Source organism: Mytilus galloprovincialis, chromosome 3 (assembly GCF_965363235.1).
Source record: "Mytilus galloprovincialis chromosome 3, xbMytGall1.hap1.1, whole genome shotgun sequence".
In the NCBI taxonomy this organism is placed as follows: Eukaryota; Metazoa; Mollusca; class Bivalvia; order Mytilida; family Mytilidae; genus Mytilus; species Mytilus galloprovincialis.
Window position 1 is genome coordinate 5,972,835 of NC_134840.1, and position 15,864 is coordinate 5,988,698.

A 15,864-nucleotide genomic window follows, 5' to 3' on the forward strand; every position below is an offset into this window, starting at 1 on the left:
CAATGATGATTGTGGCCAAGTTTGATTAAATTTGGCCCAGTAGTTTCAGAGGAGAAGATTTTTGTAAAAGTTAACGACGACGGACGACGGACGACGGACGACGGACGCCAAGTGATGAGAAAAGCTCACTTGGCCCTGTGGGCCAGGTGAGCTAAAAAGTAATACTGTATAGTCAGTTGTAAAAAGCCCCAACTTAAAAAATGTGATTCAATTCAAACGAAAAAAAACCAAAGGGCCTAATCTATCCAATACAATTTACGATAACAATTTTAACAGACATGAAACAACTACAAACACTGAATTACAGGCTCCTGACTTGGGACAGGCACAAAAATAATGTGGCGAGGTAAAACAGGTTTATGAGTGCTCAACCTTCCCCATAACCTGACTTCTGGTTTGTTTTCCTCTTATAGTTGATGAGTTTCCCTCGGTTATAGTTTGTAACCCGAATTTGATTTAAGATTTACGACTTTTTAACAGTGGTATACTACTGTTGCTCTATCTGTAATGGTCGAAAAAGAACGAAAATACATAACACTTGTGATTTGAGACACAGACACATCGTATCGGTTAACCATTATTGGTGAGTATGTGGTGTCCATTTCAGTATTTCTTTCTTTTTATGTAGGTAACGAACGAAACTCAAAAAGGAACGAGACTGGGTGCATCAACACCCGCCTCCTGCTGTGCATGCAAACCACTTGATGTAGCAACTAAAACCTTTCAGTGTGTGCTTATGAAAGGTGTGGTGTGCAGTTTTGAGTCATCACAGTTCAAAATTTTCCATGATATCGCGCTCTTTGTCGACTCTTTGTGAGAAGTCTTTCAATTTCCCTTTTACTGGCTTTAACACCTAATTTGCAAAAGCCTCCTGCAGTTTTAATGAGGATGTTTATGGCAAGCCGTTCTCGTCAAAACTATGTTTAAACCATTTTTCGAAAAATTTACACACTGAGAATTACAACAAAGCACACTGAGATTTAAAAACTTCAAAACGCACACTGAGAATTGAAAATTACACACTGAAAATTAAAAAATTACACACTGAGATTTCATAAAGACGCACTGAGATTACAAAAATGAAAAACGCACACTGAGAATTGAAAATTACACACTGAGAATTGAAAATTACACACTGAGATTTAAAAAAGACACACTGAGAATAAATAAATTGAAAACACACTGAGAATTTGAAATTACACACTGAGAATTTAAAATTACACACCGAAATAAAACTTTAGAAATACAAGAACAAGAAAAAAAAACACTTACTCTTATTACAAAATATAACCAAATGGTGAAAAACTTTATTAAAATTATAAGAAAACATTGGAACAATCTGCAAAAGAATGCAGTGAAATTTTTACTCAAGTTTTATAGCATATAAACCAAGGACGTATAACTAACATAATATACGTCCTTGATATAAACGTAACAAAAATATAAAAGATTAACTAGCGAAATCAGGGAAACAGTTGGAAGACGTTTGAAAAGGGACACATGTTTAATTACTGGTAGTAATGATCTGAATTATAGGCAACAAACTTATGAATATGAGCGATGTTAAGTCTTGAAATTTATTACGAATGTTGGTTGAAGGAATCGCATTTCATTATAATGACAAGAGTTCTGGAGATCAAGATATTAATCTGTTGAATTATTCATCTCATGAATATTCATTAGTAATTTGCATGTTAATCTTAGTGTGTATTTTTGAAATCTCAGTGTGTAATTAACATTTCTCAGTGCGTGTTTTTCAATTTATTTCATCCCATCGTGTCTTTTTAAAATCTCAGTGTGTAATTTTGAATTCTCAGTGTGTGTTTTTTATTTTTTTAAATCTCAGTGTGTAATTTCGATTTCTCAGTGTGTTATTTTAGGTTTTTAAATCTCAGTGTGTATTTTTTTCGAAAAAAGGGTTTAAACATAGTTTTGACGAGAACGGCTTGCCATAGATGTACGCGTAGACCACTGAGAAGAATATCATCAACTTATTGGTGTTCAGGTGGGTTTTTTCGCCGAGCATCTTGTCCTTGGCGGCTTTGTAGGTGACGCAATACTACTAGTGGTTGTCATGTCCGTTTTTGCTGTGAATTTGATTCAAATGCCTGGTGCACAAATGGGTCTTACTGTCGTGGTTCAATTGCAACATAGTAGTGCTTTCTTTTCCTGAGTTCAATAAACAAGTTATTGTCTCTTTCCATTTCCTCTGCCATGTCTGAAAATGCGAAGCGGGTATACCTCATCCATATATATTCCAGTCACATTGACCACCAGCCTCGTGATTGATCATGAACTTCTCGATGTCTTTATAATTCGTTTCAGTTCCTCTTTCCATCAGTACTTGTGTTGCGTCATATATATTTGTGCTTTTAGCCTACCTGCTCGTGAATCACGTTCGAAAGTGTGCTCCACTTAAATCACGTGGCATTAGCATTCTTCACGATAATCGCTGCATTCTTTTTTGTTATCCACTTCAACAGGGCTATGCATTGCAACCCTGCCTGCGTCTGGTTTGTTCATGCTGACAGTGGGGAACTAGTGTTAAAATATTACTTCTCCTGTAAACAAGGAAAACTGATAAATCAATGTTTGTTTCCTTTTAACAGAGGCGCAATCAATAACAAATTCACAAAAAAACGTTCTGGTAAATAGTAACAGTAAAAATGATTTGAAATAAAAACAAAATTTTCATATATAATGTTGTTATTTCCTTCGTTAAAGGTGAAATGCAAAGGTAGAAAAAAAAATTGAGGAAAAGGTGTAAATAGCAAGAATTTATGTTTAAAATGTTGAAATTTATATTTATACAATAATTCCAAACCTCGTTTGTACTAAAAATAACAGGTAAATATTGGTGTCGAAAAATACGGGAAATACCAACCTTGTTTATCTCCCTTTATTTCCTTCTCGCTGTGACGTCATATGAGTCCTTTGTTACATTGGTATCGAATACATGTGTTAGAACGTAAAATTGTAAACAACGTTAACCGGCTATGGTGTTTTGTGTTGCATACAACTGTAATACTGGATCAGGTCAGGGATTATGTTTGTTTACATTTCCGAAAGACCAACAAAGACGAAAGATTTGGACACGAAAGGTGAAGAAGCAAAACTAAATTTCGTTCAACGCCAACGGAGCATTCCAGATTATGACCCCAAACACTTTGATTTTTATCAATTTGTTATTGATGCAAGGATTGCCTCGTTCATGACATTCACACCAAATCATAATAAGACTGAAAGCAAATGTTATGACTTTATTTAATTATGACAAGACGGCAGGAACAGACTTCTGTCATTCCTGCAGGGAGCCAGCCAAAGTATGCATCTAGAACATAGCCATAGGAAAATGACGGAGATTTAATAGAGGTATATAAAATTAAAAAGTTATATTTCATTATTCGTAAGGCATATTTTGTTCTTAAATTAAGGCAGGGTAGACGTCATTTGTGTTTATAATTTGGTTAGGATTTTTTTTATTGGAGCTCGATCTACATAGACTGGTTTAAACTATATTTTAACTTCGAGGCTGTAAAATGTTTAGAAGTCATAGTAGACCTGCATAAAATGAATGAACAAAAGTGTGTCACTTGTAGTTACATGTACGACAGACCAAATACAGACATTTGAAATGTTTTCTAAGACTGATAACAAAATAGTGGTAGGTTTGAAAGTCAATCACTGATCTTTTTCTGTAAAAGGTGGCGGGGAGCTTACATATACCAGGAAAACATAAAACCTTCAAAAAATAATTTGCTGATAGATTGCTGTCTGATTTATGTATATATAGTATTAAAAAAAATTTTGTTTATAGGTTGCTGTCTCATTTATGTATATATATAGTATTGTATAAAATATGTAAGGGTTCGGCGGAACACAGTGTCTCGCCTACTTTTGCTGTTAATTGCAGGCTCAACAAAAATGAGGGGGAAAAATAATTACAAAATCCACTTGATTCTATCTTTATATTGTGAGCAGCTTCTGTCCAAGTTTGGTAAAAACCCAGGATAGTTAATGAATCTAATAAATATTTAAAAACTTGAACTGCAGACTTGGGCTGATATTGGTGACTCGGGATGATCCGACATATGATACGGATTTTGCTATGTATTATTCTCGATATAAATAATAGGAAAGGTTCGCCACCTCTAAATAAAAATGTGATTTTATTGAATTTTACAAAACTATTTTTATTTCTAACATAGCTTCTCCCATTTTATTTGTTTTGAGTATTTTCCGTGTCTCCCGTAAATGTTACCATAGAGCCATTGTTCAAGATTTTTGAGTACGATGATAATTTAGGGTATTTTAGATTTGTGACAGACAGATAGATAAACTATGCAAACAAATGTTATTACTGAAATGTGATATTTTAAAGATTTGGTTAAGCCTTCAAGGCTAAGGACACGCCAAATTTTTCATCAATTTCCATCAAGTTGTCCGTGTCTCCCGTAAATGTTACCACGTCCAAATTGAACGAATTTTGCATGGAACGTGAATGTACATGTAACGTTATAATATATAATTGTATTTCCCATTTACTGAAAGTGTAGCATATTGTGTCTTTAGCATTTGACACGTTATGTGTGATGATATTATTTTGGGAGATATTTTTTTTGAATAATTATTTAAATCAACAAGAAAATTTGACTTCCATCAAAATTGTTAAGCCATTTGCTGATCGTAAAAGCGTCGGATAAATAAAAGTATCATGCAAAAGATTAGGTATTTTTAATGCAAAAGAATTGCATTTTAAACCAAGTGACACAGAAATTAACAACTGTAGGTCACCGTACGGCCTTCAACAATGAGCAAAGCCCATACCGCATAGACAGCTATGTTACCTGTTACCTAGTCTTTATCTTCCTCCTCTAGCAGGAGCTTCGCTCTAAAAGCATGATTCAATCATGTTTTTCTTGATATGATACTGCGATTTTCATGTGTTAATTTACATGTAAATTTATCAAAATATTACTCTAAATTTTCGGATGAATATATATGTAGCACAAGCTTTAAACATGCCGAAGCTTTCGTTTTTGGATTCTAGTAACATAGATGCGTCTGCTAGTACGATTGTGTATATGTTGTATACACTAAAAGTAATTTCCACGCATCCGACAAACAGACGCATTTGAAATTACTCATTATATTTCAAGGACTGTAGATGACATTTTAATTTTAAATAAAATCAACAATTCTAAACTGCCGTTTTCATTTTGAAGGATGAAACTAGAATTATAGATAAAGCAAACAGATGATAAATAGTAGCTGTTGCTGCGATTGACCTGAACAAGGATTATTTTCCATTATAATCTTCTTGAAAGACACATATATAAGATGTTGATAATACGAATAAAAAGATTCTGAATTTATATTCGCGAACTGTAGTTAGAAAACTAGTTTAAGGTGGGTAAATAACACTTATACTCTTGAAGCACAAAAAGCTTTGGTACTGGCTGTTTCCAATCGATATAAATGCCTAGTCCTAGATATTTGTGATTACGAAATTCTGAAAATCATAGAGCAACAATTGACATGCTTGGGCAGTGACAAATATTTGAAATATACACTTTCATTTTGTTAAGAATATGATGTCAAAAATATATACTAGTAATCAGTCATGTTAACATGTTTTTTTTTAAAATAAATAGTTAAACCTCAAAATGGCAGCCGTTTTATAAAAAGCTGCAAAGCTTTGACGTTTGGTACAGAAGTAGGATGAAATAATTATAAAAACGACGTCAACTAACGTTACCATTACTAAACCGAACACCGTGCGTAACGTGGTTGTAATATTAACTGACAGAAACACTAAGTCTATTTATAAGTAAAATACGGAAAAAAATGGATTTTTTTAAAACAAAATTTACTTCTATATTCTATGTACTATCTTATGATCATGAGCTGCTGTATCTTGATGCTTCTGTCCAAGTTTGGTAGAAATCCAGGCCAAATTAAGAAAGTTATTAATATTTTACATGTTTTAAAAACTTTAAGCACAGAGTGAATATTTGTGGACGACGACAATGTCGCCGACAGAATGTAGGATCGCTATGTCTCGATTTTTCAACAAAAGTCGAAGGCTCGATAAAAATGATATACTATGTACTTCACCTACAGTGTACATGTACATGTCAGTATAAAACCTTCCATTAGATAAACCTTAACAGAAACAAAACAACAAGGCTGATAGTTTAGTTTTAGATGCATGATTTTTTTATTAGTTGTTAGTGGCTTTGAACTAGCTGTCAGATAACTGTGAGTACTCTCAGATCTGTTCATTGTGTCTTTTTGTGTCAGGATGTATTAGTACCCGGCTATGTCCACTTGTATTTGTCCATCTGAGGGGTTAAGCCTTTTTCAACTGATTTTTGTAGTTCATTCTTATGTTGTACTGTTATACCACTGTCCCAGGTTAGGGGAGGGTTGGCTACGTCCACTTGTATTTTTGTCCATCTGATGGGTTAAGCCTTTTTCAACTGATTTTTATAGTTCATTCTTATGTTGTACTGTCATACCACTGTCCCAGGTTAGGGGATTTTTAATGGAGAGTCTTTGGTAAGGCACTAATAACCCTAAAAATATTATAATATTGAAGCTAACATGTTTAACCCCGCCACATTATTTATGTATGTGCCTGTCCCAAGTCAGGAGCCTGAAATTCAGTGGTTGTCGTTTGTGTATGTCATCACATCTTTTTTATATTGTATACAACTATCAAGTCAATTTACAGATTTTAAAAATGAGCCAAAGCCAACTCTGGATGGCAATCATTAAACAATGCCCCCCTCTCTTCATAAAAAGAATTAAGAAAGAAAAAGAAAAGATAATTCGATTAGGAGATATGAAAGACTTTTTTATTAGTTGTCATTATTTGCCAGTACATTCAGATCAGTAATTAGTCTTGTTGTGGTTGGGATATACAAGTACCCGGCTACATCCTCTCTATGTCAGGAGCCTGAAATTCAGTGGATGTTGTTTGTTAATTTGTTACATATTTGTTTTTCGTTCATGTTTTGTACATAAATTAGCCAGCAGTTTTCTCTTTTGAACTGTTTTACATTTGTCAATAGGACCTTCTATAGCTTACTATACGGTATGGGCTTTGCTCATTGTTGAAGGCTGTACGATGACCTATAGTTGTTTATAATTTCTATGATATTTTGTCTTTTCTGGAGAGTTGTCTAATTGGAAATCATACCAGATCTTCTTTTTTTTATATTCATTCCTGCTTTATTCATAGCTTCTCTTGTTTTTGTTCACATGTATATATAGCGCTATGACAGTAGTAGATGGGCATTATGTTTTCTAGTCAGTCACATTAATTTGAAACTGATTAATTAACACATATAGAAATAAGAAGATGAGATATAATTTCCAATGAGACATCTCTCCACCAGAGACTAAATGATGCAGAAAGTACATATTAATTATGGTGTTATCATTTAAAAAAATCCATTAGGAGTCTGTCATCCAATGAAAGTTGTCCATAATTATTAACCATGCTGAAAGATTCAAGCTACATATATGTTGTTCCTATGCAAATCAAATTGTTTTTTTTCAATTGAACAAGACTAATTCTCTTTTTATTTATTTTTAAAGGTAATGTGCATGAACTTATGGAAGTATCCTTCATACCAAAGTGACTTAGATATACATTTGTAGCAGCAGTTGATAAAAGACTGGCTGAGCCACCTCTACTAGCAGATCAAGCAAACAGACAAGAAAAGGAGACCACTTATAAATAAATTAAACAATGAATGGATGTGATAAAATTTTATTATCAATACAGTAACGTTAATATAATTTGACTCTTTGTGTGGTCATTAGGGCTATTTAAAGTCTGTTAATTGTTCAGCTGGGAACTGTTTCCTTATTTTGCAAACAACACCTGATGGCAACACAACTCTTATGGTTCTCCTAGTACATGGTAAATCTTCTTTGTGAAAAATATCTGTTATTTCTGAAAACAAAAAAGTATTCAGTGAGAACTTATTTTAAAAATGAAATTTTACAAAGTGTCTTAGTTATTTTTGTTTGGTTGCTGTCCAATATATGTATATCCCACATCTTCTTTATTCATACATATTTAGTGGTAAAAATCATATGGTTGTTTACTTACTCTTTTGAAACTTGATAAGGATTTAAAAATCAAGTACAAAATCTTACTTTTATTATCAACTGTAATCTTATTATAGCTGAGTAGGGAAGGTTAGTGAATGGGTGTCAATGAGACAACAATACACAAGAGGCCAAATGGCACAGAAATTATATACAAAATTTTCATTTACTGGTGCTTCTGAAATAGCTGCTGGTATAAAAATCTATGAAAACTGAACATGAATTGCTTTGTATGCATCAGTCTCTGTGCCAGTCACAAATAAATGCAAGTGATATTCATTGTTTGTAATTGAATTTGTATGTTAAAAACCTAATCACAGAAAATTAATTAACTTCTTCTTTTTAAATATTAACAATACAACAGTTTGTCATTAGGAGACCAAGAAATGTGAACTTTCCAGAAAACAAGATTCCATACAGGGTAATTGACAGGTTTGTGTTGGCAAAATAAAAGAATATAGTCATTTAAGTAGTACAAGTTAGTGTATACTGAGGGGTTACTTGATACTGGCATAATTAAGCAATGTGACAGTATACTTACTCATGAATCATATGATTTGGATCAAATGGATTATTTTCTTGAAGGTATTCACCCATGTATTCATAATACAACATGCACAAGAAGGTATGGTTTGGGTTGGACAAAATCAATCAATCAAAAGGGATATAAGTATATCAACTCTGCAAGAGCTAAACCCAATTAATTTGGGCTTTTTCATGTTTATCATGTACAATGTACATGTGTCATGTGTATTACAAATGTAATACTATTACAAAGTGCAATTGATTACAAACACAGCCATGACTTTCCTTAACAAGTTTTCTAAATACTTTGATATTTATGAGATGGAGTTTATAGAGAGAATCGCTCTGTTCAAGCAAATTAATAAGCATAAATGCAACAGTCTCTTACTGTAGCAAGTTTGCCATATGTTGATCAATCATCATGTATTGAATTTAAAAAAAGAGAGAAATATATTTTCTTAATTTATTCCATTCACAAGTACAACTTAAACAGTTAAAATTTATTTAAACGAATCAACATGATCAAACTTGCACCCACCCTCCCCATATTTTGATATATATACAAGTACATCACACCAGAGACATACACAAATGTACATGTATGAAGATATTTCTCCAACTCATGTATTAGAAGTACTGTAAATTTGCAAATTTGTTCAAAATTAGGACCGACTAGTGACTATAAATATAATTTATTCAGAGGTGTTCAATAACTCATGACAAAAATTTTCTACTTATGTAATATACATGTATAGTGCACACATGTAGATTCACTGTACATTACCACACACAATTGCTTTTGTTTATATTACCCACTATATTGTAATGCATACATTGTACATGTAATGTGATGTATATCATACAGAGAGGGAAGAATTGATAGTATCATTTGAAGACATTTCCATTTCAGGCCTTCTTTTTCAATCAAATCAAACACCACCCTTTTTTTTTCCTTTTTATCTAAACTTAAACTAAAGAGGGGTGGGCAGGAGTCTCTGATAATTTTCCTCTTCCCTAACCCATCCAATTCCATCTCCCTACTCCCCCTCAATTTCTCATGTTCCCTCCCAACCCCTCCCTCAACAGCTAAAGGTCACAATGTACATGTACTGTGTATATCAACCTACTTATATCATTATTATATGATTACAAAAATTTTGTTCGAGATGACTCTGACGTCCAACGGCTGTTTTGCCAGACAAACCGGTGTCGTGCCGAGGGCCCAAGCGTGTCTGACAAAACAGCCGTTGGATGTCAGAGTCATCTCGGAATAACAAAAAGTATGCCTAAATACATTATTTTACTATCTAATTTACGCACCATGAGATATTTTCAAGCCGGCAGGCTGTTGAAGATCTATTTCGTTTCCATCTTCACCATCGGATGTAGAAAATGTTGGCTTCTTTATCCAGTTACCGATTCGGCACCGGCAATCACAGGCACTTGTTCAGAGGAACAAGTGTCTGTGGCGGCAATCCACTGACTTACAGGTTCATAGTGATTGATTCATACATGTATGATTGGAAAGACATAGTTAGTTTAACCTTGGGAATGTCTATCTGTTCACGTTCATCGTCTGTGAATCGATAGTCCATAGTTGTATCGTTGTATTGTCGTTCACATATTCGCGGCCATGCTTGTTTGTTTACATAATGAGAGGACACATATGACGTCACCAGCATTCCGGAACAAAGGGAGATAATCATGTTGCACTTTCCCCGATGAACCATGAAGTTACCTGTTTTATAGAAATAACGAGGACACACAAACGACTACCAATATTTTTTTTAGTATTTATTTTAACCAATTTATTAAAATATAAAACAAAAAAAGTTTTTAAAAACCTTTGCATTTCACCTTTAAACAGCAAACTACGAATACAGCAGTACACCAGGTTGTGTAAATTTTGAGAATGTTCATATGCGAACAATTTCAAAGAGTACAAACGTCCCTTTATTTTTCTATTGGGCTTTCCTGTTCCCAATCTTATGATCCATCTCCTCGAGTACTAAGTATCTGAATTAAGTCGGTGGCCTCGGTGATGATATGATCCGCATAATGTATAAGTGCCGCTTATTTTCATCACACGTCTCGCTCACCCAGTGATTTGAAATGAACTTTGATCACTTTAATCCCAATTCTTCAATAATCTTTTTCCTCTGCAGTCTTAAGGAAAGTTTGAATATCATTTGGTTAACAAATGATATCTTCCAGGTAATAAAAATCCACTTCAAGGCTTTTAACGGTGGCTGTACCTTCATCATGTCTCTGGCCGACTCTTGTCTTCCCTGATCTTCTCGATAACTTTTTTTCAGAGATTAGATATTCGGACAACTTGCTGACTCCTTTCAGACCCTGGTGTTTCGACTTGGCCATTATATATCCTTCCTTGTTTGTTGTTTTTCAACGCACGCAAACCTGCGATCATTTGTTGTTTCAATTATCTCCACAATTGATTTTTCTTGAACCTGGAGATGCTTTCGAGACTGCTCTCAGGACTTTGATAATGTATAGATATAGGAAGATGTGGTGTGAGTGCCAATGAGACAACTCTCCATCCAAATAACAATATATAAAAGTAAACCATTATAGGTCAATGTACGGCCTTCAACACGGAGCCTTGGCTCACACCGAACAAAAAGCTATAAAGGGCCCCAAAATTACTAGTGTAAGACCATTCAAACGGGAAAACTAACGGTCTAATCTATATAAAAAAACGAAAAACGAGAAACACGTATAAATTACATAAACAAACGACAACTACTGTACATCAGATTCCTGAATTCGGACAGGTGCAAACATTTGCAGCGGGATTAAACGTTTAATGGTACATGCCCATCAAAACTTTAAGACACTGCTCATTTTCAACTTCTTTCATTGAAAACGGCATTACATATATGTCTCTTTCATTGAATACTACGTTACATAGCTGGCAACATTAAAAGAGGGACGAAAGATACCAGAGGGATAGTCAATTAAACTGAAAATGTAGATTATGTTCTCCACTCACTCGATCTCTAGTACAAAACCGTCTACATGCCCAAACCTTTGTTGTTTTTCGTCCTCTTTCTAAGAACAAACGTTTGCTCAAACGTCTCATAAATCACCTGCATTGTCTCGATCTTGTCTTTCCTTCAAACCAACTGCTCTTTCCATTTTAATGTAGGTCTTTTCTTCTTCTCATCATCTCACGCTTTTCCTCTTATGTACGTTTTTTCATGTTCATTATACTTATGTACGTGTTTTATTCTCAAACCCTTAACCTAATCCCCAATCCGACTCAACGAGCATGTTCAGTTTTAAGTTTTCTAAATATCACCACCAAAGACCGTCTGGTTTTTCTCGAATGTTCCCAAATTCTTAAGCTGGACAAAACTGTCATTTCTTCCCTACTTCCGTATATTTGCACGAACGTCACCCCGATGCCTGTTAAACGTTTAAAATGCTACAAACATGTATGTCTCAAAGGCTATTATCAAAATATTAGTATCTTTAATTTGACGAAATTCAATTTATGTTAAATATACAATAGAAGAATATGATATTAAATGGTTATACTTTCTAATATTTACCAATATTGACTTTATCTAATTTAATAAATTTGATATACGATGTTCCCTCAATTCACCCGATGCAAATGGGGAACTATCATTTTCAATAGATATTAGGCTTAGTGGGGCACTTTTACGTCATGAAACAAAAAGTTTTAATACCGTAATAAGTTTGTATTATATAAGACATTTAAGAATCTTCAATTACACTAAAAAAAACTATGATTATTGACCCCTGAGCCAGAACCAGAGTTTTTATATCTCACGGTATACAAACTTTCATTAAATTCTAAAAACTTTAGTCGTTCAGTCAGGCATATATGCCAATATTAGTGAATACATATCTATATACAGTATACAAATGTTTTCAAACGAGCTAAGTAACTTGTTAAGTTAATGTACTAGTGCCATTGGAGCGTATTTTAGTTACGGCCGCTGAAGTGTAAACTAGGGAAATTGTGTTTAATATAATTGTGAAATATGACGATATAAAATGGCAGATGAAAATCTTTTGACCGTTGGAGACAAAATATTCTTATATGCTGAACATTGCTCCGGTTTTCTTCATTCTTTTCAATCAAGGTAAGCTAGTTAGGTCTCAAATGAGTTCATCTAAGTCTGGTAAACATTCACAAGAAACGTTCAGGTAAAAAGTAATAGTGAAAAAACAAACAAATTACCATATAGAGTTAACAATTTCACCTTAAAAAGTAATTGATAATGACAGCAGAAGCTATGAAAGTTTGGTGTAAAAGGGATTTGAAATATTGCTATGGGAATAAATTTCTCGCTTATTTTACTCAATTTGTTTTCCAAAAAATTGAGACGACCTGCTCTAAAAAAAAAATTTTTTAAATATATATATTACCTTTATTATTTCAATTTTGTTTTAATAGAGCAGGAATAACTTTTGAATCATTATGTTCACACAATATCAATATTTGATAATGCAGTCCGTGCTCGCATACTTTTATGGTAGAAAAGATGTAAACAATCAATTGTACCATGAAAAATATAAGGTCATTTTAGAACCCACATGTAATTGGTGTATGAAAAGAGTTTTAGTTATCGTATGTACATGATTTTTTCCAAATATATGCAGCAAAGGTTTGCATCTTTTAATATCAGTAGAACACGCTTCTAATGTAATTATCCAAATAACTGATAAAAATAAACACAAGATAATTATGCGTGTTCGTGTATATTTGAAATTACTTGATAGATTAACAGGTACTACTTTAGAGGTTTCGAAATAACTTGATAAGTTTGGCTACCGACGTAAGCAAACTATTGATCTGTTACCTTTATCAAATAAAAAGAGTTACACGTCCCCGATTCATCGGTTTACTTACTGAACCAGCAGATATACATTATAAGAGAAACTGAACTAGCCTTGTTAAGCGCTAATAAAATAAATAACTACATATAAAGGTGCGTTATAAATGACTGTTTTTGCTAATCGTATGGAACGCCACAGCTGTCTTATGTGTAACTCTGATATTACTTTATGTTGTTTTGCCTTAACTTAATATGGTTTTGACATTACGTAATGATGTTTTAATATAACTCAATATGGAAGTCATTACTTAATGATATTTCTATATTACACGATATGGTTTCGTATTGACTTGATATAGGTTTGTCATTACTCAATATGGTTTTGACATTACTCGATGTGGTTTCAACATTATTTAATATGGTTGTGTCATTTGTATATGTGGTTATAACATAACTTGATGTGTCTGTGACTTAACATAATGTAGTTGTTTCATTGCATGATGTGGTTTTGTTATTTCGTAATGATGATTTGTCTATTCTTTATATGGTTTTCACATTACGTAATGATGTTTCAAAATTTGACGATTTTACACTAATTGATGTGTTTGTTTCATTATTTGATGTGGTCTTGTCATTCTTTGATGTGGTCCTGTCATTCTTTGATTTGGTTATCCCATTACTTGATGAGGTAAAACCACGTGACCAATTCGGAAAAACCTGTTCTATTTTTAGATAGATTTCCATGTTAAATGTGCCTTTAATGCGAGCCCTTGACAGTTGAACGGCAAACGATTTAATGGCTTCTAAGTTCAAGACATTGGTCACGTGATAAAAGGTCAGAGTTTACGATTTTTTGGTAAACGTACATGCCTCGTGGTTTTTGGACTCGTATCGTCTTATTTGTACTCGTACATTAATAAAAACCAAAGTGTTCAATTCTAGATTGAATAAGCTTTCTTATTTTATATAATTATAATAAAAAAGTATTGTTAAAATGTTATAAATTCACGAGTGAAGTGAAACTTTTTTTCTGAAAATTTGCGTAGGTCCACGGAAAATCATTAATAAATCCTTAAATAGGTTTGGTAACGTGTTGAGGGGTATAAAATATGAAGTAAAACCGTTTTTTCCTTCTTACATAACAATATCAGATCACAAAAACCCCGGATACGCAATTGTGTCAGTTTATTCGTGGCGAAGCGGAGTTTAAAGGGAGATAACTCGGTACTCGCATCGTAGGATATTGCAAGTTCACAACAGTAAATTTTAGTAAAATTAATGATTGCAGATCTATTTCGAAGAGTTCTTGAATACCTTTCTATATTTCATGTTCCTCTACTGTTGTAACATTAAAATAGTCATGGAAAGGTTGAATATGACATTTTTTTAAGTTCTTACAGGTTGTTGAACACTTCCAAAGAAGACAATTACCAACATTTTATAACAGACTGACTTTTTCTCTGAAACTTGAACTTATTGTATATATATATTCTCAAACACCTTTTTGGTAGATAGAAGGATACAAGATGGGTTTATCAGTCATTTGTCAAAAGAACCTGTGTTACAATAGAAGCAGAAGCAGAAGATTACATTTAAACAAAAATATGGAAAAAAAGGAAATATAGTCTTCAAAATTGTGACCATATATAATTACCATAGATTGAAAATAAAATCAATCTGCAGTAGCCAGAAGTACATGTACAATTTTTGTTTTATTATAGCTGCTTTAAGATACAATTGCAGATCTCAGGGAGTCTGGTGATTGGAACCTCCTCTTTTTATGGAAGATTAATGCATTTGAATGGGATCATGCATATAATTGGAACCATCCTTTTTATCCTTGGTTGAGAATACCACCACTTATGTTTAAAATTTTCTGGATTCACCCTGAGATAAGAAACTACATAAGTTGTACAAGTTCTGTTGCTTGTCTTAATCAAGAGAAAAAAAATCTGAACATCCAAAGAACCAGAAAGGGATTTAAAACATAATAATCAACACAAAGATAACTGAACAAAAGCTGTATTGCAATCTGATATCCTGCAGTTATCATAAATCCTATTATATGTAATATTTCAAGTTTTGCTTTATATTTTTTCTTCTTTCTTATATTTGAATTCAAAGGTCCTGCAACCAACTGTTAAGTCCTTTCAATTAAATCATTGATTGGATAATAATCAAGCTGACCAGTAAATAAAATTTGAAAATGCTTTGTTGAAATAAAATAGTGGTATTATGTCATTAGATATACTGAATCAACTTCAAATTTAATCCAAATTCACATTTACCTGCTCTAAAATGCATAGTCAATTGGACTACAAAAATCTGAGACTACTTCAATGTATAACATAGAGATTGTGGTCACCTCCCAAGTTATAGTAGTCTC

General features: G+C 33.2%; 1 protein-coding gene and 1 long non-coding RNA gene across 22 annotated transcripts in view; both read left to right on the top strand.

Moving 5' to 3' along the window:
• Positions 1-2,749: 2,749 nt before the first annotated feature.
• LOC143066299 (uncharacterized) lies at positions 2,750-8,022 on the top strand. The gene is made up of 2 exons (XR_012975535.1): positions 2,750-3,101; positions 7,606-8,022. It is a non-coding gene; the product is annotated as an uncharacterized LOC143066299 (long non-coding RNA).
• Positions 8,023-12,644: 4,622 nt separating this feature from the next.
• Positions 12,645-15,864, top strand: part of LOC143067039 (inositol 1,4,5-trisphosphate-gated calcium channel ITPR3-like) — a 152,194-nt gene continuing 148,974 nt past the window's right edge. For 19 of the 21 annotated variants that reach the window (XM_076239986.1, XM_076239992.1, XM_076239978.1 and 16 more), the window contains exon 1: positions 12,645-12,782. In XM_076239986.1, coding sequence (XP_076096101.1) covers positions 12,694-12,782 — 89 coding nt within the window. In that variant the 5' untranslated portion in view covers positions 12,645-12,693. The remainder of the gene's footprint in view (positions 12,783-15,864) is intronic. The other 2 variants (XM_076240002.1, XM_076240003.1) reach the window with 1 other exon arrangement.